Raw genomic sequence first — 18,583 nt, 5'->3', positions numbered from 1 at the left:
TAAACTCTTCAGTCACGTAAGTAGCAAAACAGTAATATATGTGTTCATCTGAATGTTAAATGCAGGGAAGACAGGAGGAAAACAGCACTGTGTGTATTTGGTCCATTTAAAATTTCAGGTTTAAATTTATATTTTAATCTCTTTATTTTTCTGGGTACTGCGTAGAATAGCATGCAATCTGAAATGGGGCATGGGGTTAAGGGTCACTGGGAAGCATCTATAAAATGATTTACGTAACATAGGACAGACTGAAGAGGTCGTTCCTCCCCCATGCCATGTGACTCTTTAATTCCACTCAGGGTGGGAAAAGTCAGTGCTGACACTACTCTCTGTCCTGGACTGTACAATAAACTACACACTACACACAATACACTCCGGTTTGTACAGAACTCTTCAATACACTGAGATTTGCACAGGACTTAAACACGCAGTTTTTGCACATAAATGGTTTTTGCACATCACCTCACTAGGTCTGTACCTTTAAACACTTGTTTTTGGCACATTACTTATCTTGTATTCCTCTAATTCTCTATATTTATTCCTTAAATCTCTGTATTTAGTTTTTTTTTTTTTTTTGCTATTTTTTGTTAAATGGTGTAATATTTTGTTATTTGTTATATTTTTTATATATATTTTTGTACCCTTAAATTCGGGTATTTTAGTATTTTTTGTTATATTCCTTCTTGTTTTAACTATTACCTGTGCTTGTGGATACTGCTGGAAGCTGTGTCTATCTATCTATCTATCTATCTATCTATCTATCTATCTATCTATCTATCTATCTATCTATCTATCTATCTATCTATCTATCTATCTATCTATCTATCTATCTAGGTTTCATTTCATTGAATTCACAAACTGTTATCATTGAAAAGAAAACAATAGAAAACTTTTCATTTATTCATTTTTTTCAGTCTTTTGCATTGGGCTGCAGCAATCCCATATTAATCACCCATGCCCCACCTATAGCATGAGATGTTTTAAGGAAATCTCACAACATGTCAAAAACACACCTCAGTTATAATTTATTTATTCTCATTTCATCTGAGAATTAGCACCAAAGATTTGGCCACAAACCATCACTGACCATCAAGATTGTATTATAATTTTCCTTTTTTGTATTATACAAGATTATTGTATAATATATTGTATTTGTATAATGTTCCCAGTTCCTAGTACAACAGGGCAATGAGTTTGTGTCCTTCACCACATGGCCTTGTTCTTGCTGTTTCTCCGACACCACTATTGGGAAATTAGCACCAACGATTTTTGAGGAAAACCAAAATTATCTATATTGTGTCAATATCAGCTTCTAAACACTAGGTGACAGAGTTGCACAAAGTAAAAATGTGGAACATCCGTGATGATCTGATGTAAAACAGATTATAGCCTTGAAAAAGTGAAGTTTCAAGACAAATGAAACAAATCAATTAATAGCAAATTAAATTTGTTTCAAATAGCTCATTGTTAGTATGAGTAAATTAAATATCTGGTCTCACTTCACAGACACTGATGAATGTGGTATTTTGATGTGCTAAAATCTTTATTAAAATACACACAATCCCAAATGAACATGTAGTTTGCATATATGTAAATTAACAGCCCTTTTGAACAACTTCAATGCTCTTGAAAGGCACAAAGCAGTTGAGCTGGCAATTTAAATTTGTCAGTGTTTTTGCTCTTTACATTGCGTTTTCCGAGCACTTTTCGGACCTCTCAGGGAATCAGTGTCTTGGACCAAAAATGCACTGAACTGGTAAATCTGTGTCGGGGCCTAGTTGTCCTCCAGTTGTCCAGTTGTCCTCCAGTTGTTCTCCCAGATCAGTCATCGGTTCTCAATCAAACTGTAATCCCATGATAGATCTTTGACCGACGTGTTAGACGGCGTTCCTCACCACCAACACCATCATCCTGTAGAATGTGTGCAAGGGTGCACTAAAGCTGTTCTGGTGGTTAGTGGTAGCCCAGCAACTTACTAATGCATTTATTATGGTTTCCATTTATTCTGGGCTACACATATGTTAAGCTAATGCACCCTTTTGAAAGAGAGTAATTGAGTTTTCACCAGTATCTTATGGAATGGGCGGATCTAGATTAGAAAACCAATTCAGCTGTTCCCTAGTCAGCTACACACATCATAAAAATTGTTTAATAATCTCGGTTAAAAACAATAATCACTCATCATTCATTAATTCATTTATTCACTACTTAGTCAGGAGTAGGTGCCTCTATTCGGGCGATCTTGGGATTGAAGGCACAAGTTTTAAATGGAACACCAATACATTGGCCAAACAAACAAACAAACAAACAAACAAACACAAAGGATTTCATGTAATTGCTTCTTTAATTTCTATAAGGATAGATCAAAAATTGGAATAAAAGAGGTTTAGTAAGGATGACGTCTATACGATCAGAAATACAGACAAGATTAAAAGATTAGGGTTTTTTTAAAAAGTTTTTTTAGTTAGTTTTTTTTTACTTAGTTAGTTTTTTTTTAGTTAGTTTTTTAATTTAATTTATTTAGTTTAGTTTCTGTTCCGAGTTTATGGTGAGTAGCTTTGCCTCTCTCTCTGTCTCTCTCTCTCTCTCTCTCTCTCTGTCTCTCTCTCTCTCTCTCTCTCTCTCTCTGGCCAGAGAAACAGGAAGAACGGTTTATATGCTCCTTCCTTGACAGGAATTAGTTTAGAGACAGACTGATTTAAGTGGTTTTGGACGCGTTTTCTCTCATTTCCCTACTGGCTCTGGTCTCTGCGCTGGTGCTGACTGCTGATGGAGGTTTTTGAAGAGGCACTGCAGTATCTCATATCCTCCGGTATACCGGGTAGGCTTGGGGTTTCAAACTCCACATATCATGTATCGTCATTGCATTCAGACATACTGCACTTAGAACACTTGGTATATGAATAACAATGACTACAATCTGCAATTCTGAGATATAATCTGACATATGACTTCTAAAATATATTATTTTCAGCGTTTTTTTTTTTCTTTTCTGCAGATATGATAGTATATTCCATTCTTTTTAACATTTGACAGATAAAATGTTTTGTATTAAAACAGTTAAAACTAGTAACTGTTGAGTTATATATGTTAGCTCTTTTTATGGATTTGACATGGCTTCTGGTTTTCCTGTTGTTGTTTTTCTGTGGTTATGTTTCTGCTGTGAGATTAGTTGTAAAAGAGCAAGGCTGTTTTTCAAAGTTTTCCTATGTCAAAGCTTCTTTCTTTCTAGCATTGCAAAAACCAAACATGCAATCAATGAATAATTTCCATCTTGTTTTGACTGAATTGGTAGTGGAGGAAAATGGAGCTGTGGATTCAGAATTCCCTCCGGATGTGTTTGGGGATGAGACCGACTGGCTTCCTAGCATCACAGAGGAGGTGGCTGCATTTCCAGACACACCAGTGAGTCGATTATTCGTCACAGTGGTTCTTAAAGTAGAAATCACTCATTAATGTATTTATATGTATTATTAAGTTATTTAGTAATGGGTTAAAGCATATCACAACATCATGGGAAAGCATCTCTGAATGAATGAAGAGGAATTCAGTCTTGGTTGGATTTAGTTTCAGCTGCTGAGTTGACATCCATGACATGATTTTGGCTAGATCTGCTGAAATCAATTAACTTTGGTCAGTTAGTTAACAAAAAATATTGTAATAAGAAGGACACTAAACTGTTTTTCAGGCGCCAAGAAATCCTACCTCTTACCTAACTTGACTCATTTCTGGCCAAGTACTTTATGGGATTTGGATTTCTCTACACCTTTATTAGTATTAATCCCAATAGTTCCCAATAGTTCTCTTTCAATTGGTTCTCTGTTGAATCATAGTTCTAGAGTAAAGAGTTAATTGATTTGTTGATCTTCATGATGACCTGTTGTTCCAGATCTGTAAAAGCCCAGAAGAGATGCTGGACAGGAGACTGCAGCTACTGAAAGAAATTTTAATCAGTGAAGAGACCTACCTGAATGAGTTGAAAATCCTGATCATGGTAACATACACACCACAAAATACAAATGTACTCGTAGACTCTGCTAATTCATTCATTCATTCATTCATTCATTCATTCATTCTTTTTAGTAACTGCTTTATACTGGTCAGGGTGGATCTGGAGACAATCCCAGGAACACTGGGTGTAAGGCAGTAATACTGCACTCTGGATAGGATGTGCCATGCAGATAGACATTCACACACTCTAACACCTTAGGGCAATGTAGCCCATTCACCTACTGGCATGTTTTTAGTGGGGTGGAAGAAATCAGAGAAACCCATGCTGACATGGGATGTGTAGTGCACAACTATAGCTATAGCCATAAAGCATCTTTACAGGAAACATAGATGTAGGTCAGAAATTCTCACTTAAGGCAGCATGTATCAACGTTATCGTACAAGTTCCTGGCCAGGGTTAAAGTTGTAAAATAAAATGCAGTTTTGAAATGGCAAGGCCAGTTATCTTGTTTTTGTAATACACTGAAGACATTTGAGATTAAAGGATGAATATCAGGCAATAAAACAGAATTTCAGCTTTTGTTTCCTGATATTTATATCTAGACATGTTAAACAACTTAGAACATGGCACATGAAACATGGGAAATTTTAAACTTACCATGTCAGTGACCAGACCTTAACCTAACAGTGTGTGCATTTCTGAGACTGAAGGCAGAACCCGCAAAACAATGTCTCAAAGAATCTGATATATCGTCAATATTAAGAAATGACAGCTGAAATTCTGATCTATCATCTCATATTCATGTTTTGGTCTTAATCAGAATTGCCTCTGGTGTATAGACAAAAAAAAAGAAGGGACAAAAAAGAATTGGCCTTACTGCTTCACAACATTCGGAGGAGAATGTATGTATAAATAAGTCTATGAAGTCATTATGTTTTTGTATTTGGATGGCCAGTGCTTAGCTCATGTGTTATAATTTTCCAACAGAAATATACTTGATATATGGAAAAAAAAATCTTCCCCTTTCAGTTTTGGAGAAACTTCCTATCAGTCATAAGCAGAAAGTGAAGTGCTTCTTTCTTTTTATGTGAAACTGAACAGGGTGGGTTTGAGAGCAGTAATACTGACCTCGATAAATTCAATTTAATGAACTTGCAAAATGAGTGTCACCACTGTAGACTTGCTAAATAGTAAGTTTTTTTAAATGCTTGTTGGCTCTTGTTTCTTCAGTAGTTTCAGTTGTATTTAGCATGAGAGTAAGGAACTTCCTTAATCATTTAAATAGAATGAACACTTCTTTATTTCCAAAATCAGTCAAACTGGGATTTGAGTCTTAGCTTGAGATGCTTCATGCACAGGCATCTGATGTACACTCAGTGGCCACATTATGATGACCACATTATACACGTTTTCTTCTTTATAGACTAATTGGGCATTTTATCTAGTAAACGTATTATACAGACAAACTTTATAGGCATACAATTACAGGCTGTCAGGTCCCCACTACAAGATACCTGTATGGTCACTAGATAAGAAATTGTTCTTGCTTGGCTCTGCAGCAGGTAGTCTCACAAACCACATTTTTCCAGGGTGTTACAGAGGGGTGTGTTTTGTGGTAGCACAGTTTCGCAGTTTCCATAGTGTTGATCATGTCCTCAAGCAGGTAGCTCTTATAAAGAGCTGATAAAAGCAGCAAAATTCTGGCTTGTTGTCCTCCTTTAACGTAAGCATTAGAATAGCATGGTTACTATAGTGCAATCAGTGCCTTATCATGGTAATGAAGCCTATACTATATACTATATATTGGACACTTCTCTACAGTTCTCTTTGTCTCTCTTTTCCCCAGCCTCTGAAGGCTCTCAGGGCCTCAGCTAGTACATCCCAGCCTGTGTTGTCCATTGAGCAGGTCCAGACAGTGTTCTACCAGCTGCCAGAGCTCTTAGATATCCACACTGAGTTTCATAGCAGCCTCAGAGCGAAACTAGAGTTATATTTAGATCTGGAACCAGGCCTTCCTCTGATTCAGCAGCATGAGAACCTTGACCTGTCCGTGGGAGATCTCTTCATCAAATTTGTGAGTTTATTTTTTTTTTTTTATTCCATTTTAAACAGGAGAGATTCAGACGTCATGACCATAAACAGGAAATTTGCTTTAAGTTTTAGAGTGCATATATTGGGTTTCACACTTTTGTCATATGTAGTGAATGTGAAGAGGTTTTTTTTCAAAGGTGATATTCCTTTGTTTTAACATGTTTTTTTGTTTATGTGCAATCTTAAGGGCATGGCATGGCAAAATTTAGTCAGAACCAAAAATATTTGGACATTAACAAATATGTTATTTGACTGTCCTTTTAGCTGTCTACAGATAGTTCACATTAAATAAAGAAAATGATTTCAAGGTGCAGACTTTTGGTTTGCTTCCTGTTAGTTCCTGGGGCATTTTGCCTTCAGCAATTGCTCATTTGGATTGAGGTCAGGTGATTGATTCCACTCCTTTGCCTTAAAAAATGCCATAGTTTGTTATATGTCATTGTCCCTTTGTACTGTGAAGTGCAATCCAATGTGTTTTGAAGCATTTGACTAAATCTGAGCAGATATACGAGAATTCATCTCATTGAACTGTATAGAGCTTTATTATCTGCTCAGATTCAGCCAAGTGCTTCAGTAAATGCTTTAGTAAAAATTAGTCCCATCATCCATAAATACAAAGGAACCAATTCCGTTCTACTTTCCTGTTTTTGAGCCATACCTTGTATATGTAAATAATATATTATAAATAACAAACCATGTTTATTATTTAAGTTAATTTGCTATTTAATTTATACTTATTTCAACTCTAATGTACTGTGGTAAGCAGCTAAAATACCAATAACTGTATTAATATCCAAATATTCATGAACCTTACATGTTTTACACATGAACACATATAATATTACTTCCATAATCACATGTGGGGAAACATCTGATCACATTTGAAATGTAGGTGATTCTTCATTAAGGAGTATCATAACAGGCAATGTTTTTGTCACATGATGTGTAGGTGAGCCAGTTAGGAGTGTACCGAGGATTTATTGATAATTATGAGAATGCTGTAGAGATAGTGAAGAAATGCACCCAGTCAGACCCACGATTCCGAACTATTGCCCAGGTGTGTATACTTCTGATCACTTAAAATGTTTGTGTGTGTGTCTGACTGCATTAGATCAATGTTATTTCAGAAATAAAATATCATGAACTCCCATTCTTAATTCATTATTAACATTTATTTCCCTGTAATTTAGAGCATGAAGTCCACAAAAGGATCAGACAATTCCAGAGCTATGTATACCTTTGAAGGTAACTGAAGAATGAAGGTTGTTTTCACTTATCAGTTATTCTCTCTTTTTGGATTGTCCATATCAATCATGTCTTACATTACAGCTCTACTATACAAGCCTCTAGACAGAGTGACTAAGACTACTCTTGTGCTGCATGTAAGTCATTTAGTCATTTGTGCTGCATGTAAGTCACTTAATCAATTATAATCAAAGAGTTTCTAAGTCAATAAGAATCATAATTAAGAAATCTTAGAATGTCGTGTTGATTCCAGGCTTAAAATATGGTTTTATTTTTCTAGATCACTGCTCTTCCTTTTTGCAGTTCTCACGTGTCTCTCCTTCCTGTACAGGACTTACTGAAACACACTCCAGCTGATCACCATGACAGTGTGGTGCTACAGGAAGCGCTACGTGTCTCAAGCAGCTTCCTGTCTGGGGTTAATGAGGGATCACAGTGCAAGACCTCTGTCACTCTTAGCAGAGGAGAGGTAAGGTACACACATGTTTATGCACACAAGCATGCACATACAGACACACATGCACACAACTTATAACCCACATATTCTACTTATCCGTAATCAACATCTAAAAACAACCAGTCACCGGGTTCCACATGAGTCACATCTCAACATTTACATACTGAATTATAAATGAGAAATCTAACACAAATAACATATCCTAGCCTTACATAATGCTAATGAGGAAATAGCACATAATTTTATAATCTTTACACTAGAATAATGCTACTAGCTGTCTCCTTAGGCTAACTCTGCTCACAATGTGGTTGTTAACTCAGTTCAGTTCAGTTTTTTTTCCTATTGTTCATGGCCACAAAGCAGCTTTACAGAAACACATATGAAGACTATATTTAGATCTCAACCAGAGGCAACAGTGACATGGGGGAGAAACCTGGGAGGATATTTATTCAAAAGGAAACCCATCCTCTTCTGGGGGGCATCATAGCATGATTATCAATCAACTGTAGAACTGTACATTATAAGAAATTAAACTGTATACTTCTGAAAAGATGATCATGAGAATATTATGAATAAGAGTCCTTGAGTGAGCACAAGACACTGTTTATGACTACAACAGCATTTCTTTTGTAACAGTAAAGCAAGGGTGAATGCTGGGCATTAACTGTTTTTGGGAAAGTGCAAATTTAAGAATGTTCATGTGAAACCATCCACAACAAAATGAGATCAAATTTCCTTCAAACTTTATTCTCATCATATGATTAAACAGTTCTGCTTCTAATGTGCAAAGCTATAAATATTATAGCTCTGATACAGTATCTTGCTGATTATGCACAGCTACACAGTTAATATTGGGCACTTTACTCAGTTGAGCAATATAGGCCTGTTTAGATGGTAGAAGATATTTTTCTTTTTTTTTTTTTACACCCAAACTCTCGAATAACCTCTAGAATAACAGTAGAAATGCATTATAGTTTTATATATTTAATTAGAAACATTTCATAATAGTTACTTTAATCTATTTAGCCTACTATATAAACCAAAATTTAAAAAATATTCAAAACCTACCATTAAAATCTACCATTGTTTAAAGTTGTTTATAGGGAATTATTACATACTCCAGATGGGCTGGTATGAGTATTTCACAACTTGTTGATTTTCTTGGCACTGAGTTGCTGAGATTATGTTTTTCTCAGTTCTGATATTTAATGTGAAAAATAACTAAAGTTCTTAACTTGTAACATGCTTAACTTGCATGATTTTATGCATTTTGCTGATTCCACATGATTAGCTAACTGGATAATCGAATAAGCAGGAGTACAGCCCTTCCTCTTAAACTGGCAAGTGAGTGTATTTCTGAATGCAAGTAGTATGAGTGGTTATCTTAATTGCATAAAATTGTTACATAAATAGGTTTTTAGCATATTGTCAAAAAACATAGACCAAATTCTTCTTTCAAGTATATTCAGTCAAGCACGCAAACATGAATTTTGGAGCTACACACCAGTGTACAACTGCAATGTGTGATCACACAATCAATTAGCACTTCATAAGCAGCTTCGTAAGCATAAGAACTCATTCACTTTGTGTTGGCTGTGTGTCTCATAGCGACGGCAGCTTGTGCGAGATGGATTTGTGGTGGAGGTCTTTGATGGTGGGCGGAGCCTCAGACACCTTTTTCTCTACACAGATCTACTACTGTGTGTCAAGCTTAAGTGTGGAGCTATGGGGTGAGGAAGACCTATATAATTCTTTCAGAAAAGCAGATCACCATAATACTTGATGCTTTCTACACTTTTAACAACAGTTTTTCACTGGCCCTATATGTCTGTGTGTGTGTGTGTGTGTGTGTGGCAGGAAACAGCCTTATTACAGATTTTGTTGGTATATGCCAATAGCTGGACTCAGGATGAACTGGGCAGCAGAGCAGGAAGCATCAGCTGAACTTCAGCTTAAAATCAGCAACATGAGACTGAAGGTGTTCCACTTGAGGCGAGAATTCTGGAAGTGCATGGTAATGTTTGTGATTGTGATAATGTCAGCATCATTATACAGGTTAAATACACTAGATCTAAGACCTAAGTATGTGATCACTTGCACATCCCACCCAAGGGCTTTCTCCAAACTTTTGCCACAAAGTTGAAAGCACAGACGTGAAAATAGAATGTCTTTGCCAAGGTTGGTCTGAAAGAACTTCCTCAACCACACTGAACACCTTTGGGTTGAATTGGAACACCACTTGAACATCTAATACACTTACATTTTATGGTATTTGGCTGAAACCTTAAACCAGAGAAATGTACATTTATCTCATTTATACAACTGAGCACTTGAGGGTTCAGGGTCTTGCTCAAGGGCAGGTTGTGCACCAAGCTACCAAGCTGCTGGTTAGTAGTCCAGTGCCTTGACCACTGTGCTAATACAGTCCCTAAAAAACTAGTGGAATGGCTTCTCAAAAAGTGGAAGCTATTATAGGAACAAAAGGGAGACTAACTTTGAAACATTACGTTCAACAAGCAACATATAGATATGATGGTCAGGAGTCCACATACTTTTGACCATATCGTTTACCTGTGGTAGTGTTCCATGCTTTCCCATGTGATTCTAACCCTAACAACAGCAACTGTAAACCACAGCATCTTCTTTTACAAAAACCAAATGAAATGGCAAAGTTCTTGATTAATTATCTTAAGTATAAAGTATGTGTAAGAATGTGTCATTAATTTATGTTTCAGAAAGAGAAGAAAGGGTCGGTTTCTCGTGCTGCTGATCGCTGTAGGAGGAAGCTTGAAGCATGTGAAATTTGGCTTCTCACCCACAAACCTTCTTTTATTTTAGAGCTACATAGCCCCAGCAGCAAAGTGAGATGTTGTTGCAGATATACACTACATAAATACACAACCATACAAATCTTTAATTGAGCAATGGAATAAAGACAACACTCTCCTTCTTCCTCCCTTTAGAGTCACACCATTCACTTACATTCTCTGTATGAGCTGGACGAGTGGAGAGAAGCAATTAACAACCGCAAAGCAGAGGGTGGGTGGAACTTCCTGTAGCATATCATGCTAAATATCTAAGAGTTTTTACTTGAGGCATATCATTTTAATGGTCATGCATTGTGTGTGTGTCTCAGAGGTAGAGACAGTGCCACCAGACTTACTGTCCCTTACCAACTCTTGTGTCAAACTAAGAATGACTCAACAGCTGCCCCTTTGCTGTCTTAAGCCTGGTCAGTAACTTTCTTTTTACATACACACAAGCACACACAATCTGCAGCCATAACTGAATTTTCCACTTGACTTTCTTCCTCATACAGACAATGAAGAAAACAATATGTGTGGGAGTGTGTGCGTGATTGTGCATTCAGCTTGTGGGCTACAGCAGCCAGTCAGTAGGTGTTTTTTTTTTCCCCTCTTAGACACAATCATGTACACACACAACAGCACGACATATAATATGTCAGGTGATATGCAAACGTCAGCAATGGAGCAAAATCCAGAATCTCAATTGATTGAAAAAGGTGGGGTCACTTCGCAGTGAGCAATTGTTTGTGAATTCATTATATGCAGCTGTTGGGGAGTGCAAACTTGGACAGCCATGTTTGTAGGTTGTGATGTGCTCTAGGGAACATAGTTGGTTGTGGGTTTCGGGAGCTGACCTCACAGACTTTCCCCCAAAGGGCTCAATCTGGGAGCACTGTTCCTGCAAGACCTCCAGCTAGGATGAAACCTCTGGTGTTATGTATCTGGAGTAAAATTCTTGGCATAAGCTGGGGTCAAGGATGTAAGCTGGGATCCAACACATGTTGATCTGTGGGTGGTAATCTGAGGTTATGTTCACAGTCATCCTGAAGTTTCTTCATTAACCTGGACATCTCCATTCTCATGACATGAAGAGAGTGCCTCGGTCACTGAGGATGTCCTTAGGGATCCAAAAATAATGGAAAACATGGTTGAATAGCAGTTCTGCTGTAGCAAAGGATGTGGGTAGGCAGGGCAGAGGGACAAGGTGCAGTGAGTTGGAGAATCGGTCAACAATTACCAGGATAATTGTGTTCCCTTGAAAGAACCATGATGAAGTCCACTGCCAGGTAGGACCGAGGCCACTGTGATGAGGGCAGGGTATAAAGCTTATCAGCCAGCAAGATTTGAGGGACCATGGATTGTACATAGGCAGTGCAGGATGAAATAAAATGTTGCATGTTACTGAGCATGTCATGCAAGCAGTACTAAGTCATATTTTCAGTGGTATCCTGTGTGGCCTGTAGCTATAGCTGCATGTGTACATATAATGAGTTTACCATTTAGGGCTAAGAAACTGAATACTAGGAACTTGCTGAGGGGAAGTTTGTGCAATTTCTTAATGTTCTAGTTCTGCCCTTAAAAAGCAACAAAGCAAAGCAAAAGCATCAACAGTTGGGCAAAATCCAGATTCACAATAGTAGAAGCAACAGGGTCAAACCAGAGTAACAACATGAGAGAAAACACAGCTTGGTTATTTCAGGCAGGGACACACTTACCATTATTTTGCAGTAACTAATTGTTTGTGAGGTGTGGTGATTGTGTACAGGTAAATGTGATTAGTAATGAGGCAACTGTGCCACAACGTGGTTTTTGGAGAGTTTTGCCTTGGGCAGCCGTGTTTGTAGGCTGCAGTGTGTGCTGGGAAATGTAGGTGGTGGTGGGTGCGAGACTTGACCTGGCACATCTGACATTCCAAAACATTTTTTATTCAAACTGACCTAAAGCATGCAAATTCCTTTACACAAGTCAAGTAACTTGTTTGTATTAATTGGAACCCTTTGCGCATTCTAATGTTAAGATAATAATATAATATAGATCAGATATGTCTCCGAGTTTTGAAAATCTAAAATAGCATTGGCAAAAACTAATCGCTAATCTGTTCTTATCACTTTTTCCATATTAATAGCAATAAATAAAATAAATACAATAAATATTAATAAATATTGAAATATTGCTACTAATTATTAAATATAACTTAGAACTATTAGCTGCTGTATTCATTTACAAATTATGTAATGGATAATAATTTCTTGCTTAGAATTTTGAAAGGAGTGTTGTTGTTATATTGCAGGTATATGCATTATGCTTTATTTAAAAAATATATGCATTTTTATATTAGAATAATGTTGGGGGACATGGGTATGTCAGCTGTAGGCAATAGCACACCAAAAGTTTTTTATTTATTTATTATTTTTAAATAAATGTTAAAGAAATAATGTAAACTCTCAGTAATTGTGTTTTCATTGTCTGTTTGTACTTCTTCTTGACTGCAGGTGTCTATGTGTGTGTAGAAGTTGATGGCTTTGAGATTTTTGAGAGAAGAGCTCAGACTTGTCTTTCATCATATAGTCTGATGCCACAGTGGGACCAGGTATAGATGTAACACGCGCAAACATGATCACATTCTTTTATATTGCCTTTCATCTCAGTTTGATTGACATATTTAATCTGTAATTCATGTTTGATTGAAATGAGTGTAAATGAGTCTTCCCTTAAGCCTGAAACCTTGAGGTGATGTTATTATAGTGAATATGACCTTAATAATAGTTAAGCTGACTTTAACACAATGAAGCCTTTGGTAAAATCTCTCTCTGTCTGTCTGTCTGTCTGTCTGTCTCTCTCTCTCTCTCTCTCTCTCTATGTGTGTGTGTGTGTATGTGTGTCATAGGAGCTGTTGCTGAAGGTGGATGGAGCTCAGCACCTCTACCTGTTGTGTCTATCTCAGTCAGAGGAGAATATTTTGGCTAGAACTATGATACAGGTAAGATTTAGCTTTTCTTGGAATCAAGTTATATAACATTTTCCTTGACATAGTCCCCCACTATATGCATAAACTTTATATATAATATAGTCATATTATTTTGTGGGTTTTGGGTCACCCTATATATGACAATGTATTTGCATGTTTATTTGTCACAGTTAAATCCTGCTGATATGCTAAAAAAGTGGAAGAAAATGAATGTGAATTTGGGCTCCATAGAGGTGACGCTGTCGATCAAATACTCACCCCATCCGCTTGAGCCACCCAGCTCAGCCCCTCTCCAGCACCAGCCTGTATTCTGTGTGCTTATTGGAGACGTAGCAAGGTCGGAATTCCCTCTTATTTTGATTTTGTTTTAAAATCAAAAGAAAAAGAAACAAGAAGTAGGTTAAAAATATATGGAGTATCATTGGTTGGTTACAAAACCAGTACAAAAGTCAAAGTAATGTTAGGCTTTTAGTTGTAATTCTGTACATCATTGAGACTGAGCAACAATTCATTTATCCTTTTTGACGAAACGCAACATGAGAGATGACTGATCAGTGGAAAGTCTAGAAGGAAATATAGTTATGTAAGACTGGAATATTACAACATGGTAAAATCACGGGTAGTTCTGCAAAGAGTAAGAGTACACTTTCTGTCACGTTCAGGATTTATTTCCTGTGTTATTTGTTAAGAGAATATCCTCTTTTTGGATTAGCTGTATTTGTTCATTGAGGAGTGTGTGTTGTTATTTGTCCACTGCAGACAAGAGCGTGTGCTGGTTCCTCATATAGTACGTGCCTGTGTGGATGAGGTTGAGAGGAGAGGATTGGAAGAAGAGGGCATTTACAGAATCTCAGGAGCCAGCAATGAGATTCAGGCTCTAAAGCAAGCATTTAACACCAGTAAGTGTGTGTAATGGTCATTTCTAATCACACAGTTAATTCTGTGCCACAAAATGTACTACTTCCGTGAGAGAACCAAAAACTTCTTTAAAAAAAAAAAAACATACTAAGACAATATTTTGTGCAAAAAAATCTAAATCTCTTTTTGCACACTGTATTGATAACAAGAAACCTGTTAAGTAAATAAAATGTATTTATAGTCCTAGAGATTCTTAGTTGTGAGAGGCCATTGTAAGTTAAGCATGAAATATATCAAGCAATCTTTTATAGTTTGATAAAACGATGTGGGAATCCAATAATATATATGTCCCTCTATCCCTGATTGCCCTTCTCTTTCACGGTTCCTCTCTGTCCTCAGATTACTGGGAGGCTATGAGTAAGGTGAGAAATGTGGATGTGAATGTAGTGTCTGGAACGCTTAAGCTCTACTTGAGAGAACTGCCTGAGCCTCTTATTCCTGCTGCATATTTTCAGAGGCTTTCTAAAGCAATGGGTAAGTTTCTAGCACTTGCCGTTTTTCTTAGTCACTTTCTCTATCACACACAAACTGATACCATGTGCATCTTTAACAGATCTGACTGATCCCAATCTCAGAGAAAGCACAATGTTGTCTGAGCTGCACTCGTTCCCTGACGTCAACCGCAATACACTTCTCTTCCTCTTACATCACCTTAAGCGGTAAAAAATATGTGTATTTTATAATATGTTCAGATTAAGGGCTATCTGGTCATTTAACTTCCACAGAGCTGTCACGTTTAGTCAGTAAACAGTATCTTAAGTAAAGGTTTATTATTCTTTCAACTACTGTCCAACTTCATTCTCTTCTTTGAGTCTTTGTAACCTTTCTTCTCTTTCTTTCTTTCACTGTGTCTTAGGGTTGCAGTGAAGGAGGAACTGAATAAAATGTCTTTGAGTAATCTGGCAACAGTGTTTGGCCCCACACTCATGCGCCCCCCAGCGGCCACTCTAGATCAGTGTGCACCACCAGTTGACATCTCTCAAGAGGTTGAGGTTCAGGTCAGTTATCTACCTCAAGATCAGTGTCAAAATGTGAAATTTCCTCAAAATGTAAAATTTATTTCAGTAATCTGGAAAACCAAAAGAATAGAAGCAGACAGTGTATTATGGATGTCCTGGAGTCTTTAAGTATGTGCCTTTCCACAGGTCCACGTGATTTACCTGTACCTCCAGATTCCGAAACTTCCAGAAGCTCTTACTACACAACCACTGGATACTGAGGAAGACCCATGAAGATTAATTTAGTGCTGTGTGTTATACATACATAGTAGGAGCAAACATTAAGCAGAATGTATTCTTGTCAACATTCACAAACAATTTCAATGAAATGTATACCATGTATATTTGGCTTATTTATTTTAAAAACACCTTGTGTGTTGCCTACATGATAACACGAAACTTTTTGTAGTAAAAAAGAAACTGATGAATAAAGCTGTTAGAACACTTGCTTAGGTCAGATTATTGTCACTGGATGTCTTTCCTGATATAGGATATTTTGATTAGTATTTTAAACATTTAGTCACAGGTTAGCTAGTTTGCCTTGCTTAGCCAGAACAGTTCACTAGCTAACAGTGTACTTTGCTCAGAGCCTCAATTCCAGAGCTGATTGAAAGTTTAGCATGATAAATGTATCATGTGCTGTATATTTTTTATAATCTGTTTGATATTTCTTGGAAGCCAAAATTGAAGAAATACAGAAAAAATCTTGGCTAGGTTGGCCAGCATCACCATTTAAACCAGCAACAAGATCACCATTTCCCAGCTTAGACCTGGAACATTCTATTTAAAATATTTGCATTGGCAGCATTTGGCAGATGTGCTTGACAATTTTGTCTCTGTAGTTTCCATCAAAAAACAAACAAAAACAAAATCCTCATGATAGTAAAAAAAAAGAAGTAATATACTATCAAGCCTGTTCAAGGAAGAAACTGAAAGAACACAACATTTTTACACATAAAAGAATAGAATATGTGTTTCCCAACTAACTTAATTCCACTTCTAGTGTTAATCCACTAGGTGGGACAGTGAACAGTGGATAGGATTTGTGGCAACTGTCCAACATATACACTATTGAGTCACCAATAATCTCTCTACCATCGCTACACAAATCTCCCCACACCATCCAAACAAATCAATCTGCTATGGTTTGGCTTCAACAAGACCAAGCTGAGAATTACATCCTGCAAGACATATGGAGGGAGCACACACACACATGCACACACAAGCACATGCACACACACCAGAATCTGTACTGATCCATCTCTGCTCATACAGCAGGGTGTTAACTTTCACCATGCACACACCACCTGCTTAAAGTAGGCTACTCGTTTTGTCTCTCTCCACTTGTGCCTTTGATCCATAATCCTGACTCTGGGGCCAAAAACTCTCCTGCTCCAAAAATTCCAGAAACACCAAACAGGGGAAAAAGTCCTCCAGTGTCACATATGCAAAGAAACAAGCTCCAAGCATCCTCATGGTAACAGTGAATGTCAGGTTTAAGTATGTGTCATAAATCAGTAGTTCTATGATTCCTATGACTAACTACAGGCACGCAGAACAGAATGGGAATTTTTAAAAAAAAAAATGACCAAAGCTTTTTTCCCTTGGCTTTATCTTTCTACAGGCTCTTGTAAGCTTAGGAAAAGAGATCAAATGGCTGAAGATAGAGAAACCAGAGTTTAGCTCATAAACTCAATCCTGATTATTCTAGAATAGAGGAACAGTGTTAGAGAAAAATGGCCCCACAGACATGGTGATCATGTGCTAGCTTTCATTTCAGTATAACCTTGTAGCCATTTCCCCAACACATGATGCAGATTCAACATGATGCAGAGATGGAGTGGAATTGGCAGAAATTGGTCTTGATCTTAATGCTGAACATTCATTTCTGTCTGCTGCTGTGGTAAATATAGCAACCTTGATTTGACCACCCATTTTTCTAAACTTGATATTTTTGGGGCTATTAATTGTTAACGAACTGGTTATTTTGAACACTGTGTTTGTACTGTTGAACATGGCGAACTACAGATGGCACTGCGTTTACTGGGGCCAGGTGGTGGTGGGGTCTCGTTTCTATGGATGCAGTACATTCATATGAAAGGTATTCATGCTTGGGATCAAGTGGATTGACCCCCTTGCTCTCGGGTTAACAGAAGCCGCATGTGTATCTGGTTCCCTGAGCTAACGTGTGTCTGTGAATGAAGAAGAAGAGTGACTGTCTAAGTATGATAGTATGTGTTCAAAACACTGTGGGAAAGATTTAAGAGTATGTTGAGGTTTAACTTTTGGTCTCAGTGTTCAGTCATAGAAAGAGAATGGGAGAGAGAGAGAAAGAGAGAGAGAGAGATCACAGCTTTGGCACTAGAGGTTTTAAGTCCCATAAAAATTCATCTTGCTAGGCAGTAAACATGGAGCTCAGAACATGGTGTTTATCCCACACACATCCTCCCTGTGTATGTGGAAGTAGGTGTCAGTAATAAGGCATGCTCATCTGTCTGTAGCAACACACTCTTGCTTGTTCAAACACAGAAAACAGACCATTGAAAGACCACACTTGATGATAGTCAAGTATATGTTCGGGGGCTCAGTTGGTGCAAAGTATGTGTTATTTGATACACACAGTTGGCATGTAGACAAAATACCGAACATGTTGGTGTAAAAGCATGCATGTGTGTGAGTAATACTTGAGCAGACATTTTTGTGTCGTGCCAGGAGCAAAGAGCTTTAAGTTTATATTGCTAAGAAAACTTCATCATAAGCAGAATGAAGACAGGTGCTGCCTGAACACAGAGGGTCTTTCTCTGTTAAATGAAACACCCAGTCTGATATGCATATCAATCTTTATACTTAACACAAATGTCTTCACTGGCGTCCAAGATATATCTTGTAATGAAATACTGACTGGGCTTTTTTTTTTTTTAGATTAAATATCATTCATTGGATATGTTGCTCTATTTTCAGTTTGATTAATAGTTTCCTACATTACTCACAAAATCTGCTGACTGCTGAGAGTGAGCTAAGTGAGATTTAGCTCTCACTTACTGACTTCCCAAATAGAGTGATGCGGTAGTCCTTTAGTCCTTTAGTCTGTCCAGCTTTCTCACCTCCATATCTGTACACTCTCTTAAACAGATAAGGTTCCGAAGA

The 18,583-nt window shown here is 37.3% G+C and overlaps 1 protein-coding gene across 1 annotated transcript; it reads left to right on the top strand.

Moving 5' to 3' along the window:
* Positions 1-2,632: 2,632 nt before the first annotated feature.
* On the top strand, positions 2,633-15,909 carry si:dkey-33c9.6 (active breakpoint cluster region-related protein). Its single transcript, XM_058393778.1, has 22 exons — positions 2,633-2,821; positions 3,296-3,405; positions 3,890-3,994; positions 5,799-6,026; positions 6,993-7,100; positions 7,234-7,288; positions 7,373-7,425; positions 7,620-7,757; positions 9,354-9,475; positions 9,603-9,759; positions 10,481-10,606; positions 10,709-10,784; positions 10,882-10,977; positions 11,065-11,139; positions 13,045-13,142; positions 13,440-13,532; positions 13,691-13,857; positions 14,280-14,419; positions 14,778-14,912; positions 14,992-15,097; positions 15,295-15,436; positions 15,584-15,909. Exons 1-22 carry the CDS (start codon positions 2,770-2,772, stop codon positions 15,668-15,670), a joined length of 2,469 nt encoding a protein of 822 aa, XP_058249761.1. The 5' UTR covers positions 2,633-2,769; the 3' UTR covers positions 15,671-15,909.
* The last annotated feature ends 2,674 nt before the right edge of the window (positions 15,910-18,583 follow it).

The sequence above is a fragment of the Hemibagrus wyckioides genome, linkage group LG07, assembly GCF_019097595.1.
Source record: "Hemibagrus wyckioides isolate EC202008001 linkage group LG07, SWU_Hwy_1.0, whole genome shotgun sequence".
NCBI classification, from domain to species: domain Eukaryota; kingdom Metazoa; phylum Chordata; class Actinopteri; order Siluriformes; family Bagridae; genus Hemibagrus; species Hemibagrus wyckioides.
Note: the sequence above shows the minus strand (reverse complement) of the source record. Positions and strands in the feature narration are given on the sequence as shown.

Bases quoted from the DNA above. Each gene is read 5' to 3' on its own strand.
- si:dkey-33c9.6 (XM_058393778.1), top strand. From the start codon at position 2,770: ATGGAGGTTTTTGAAGAGGCACTGCAGTATCTCATATCCTCCGGTATA. The intron at 7,758-9,353 runs GTAAGGTACACA...TGTGTCTCATAG, and splicing joins TCACTCTTAGCAGAGGAGAG to CGACGGCAGCTTGTGCGAGA. The intron at 14,913-14,991 runs GTAAGTTTCTAG...CATCTTTAACAG, and splicing joins GAGGCTTTCTAAAGCAATGG to ATCTGACTGATCCCAATCTC.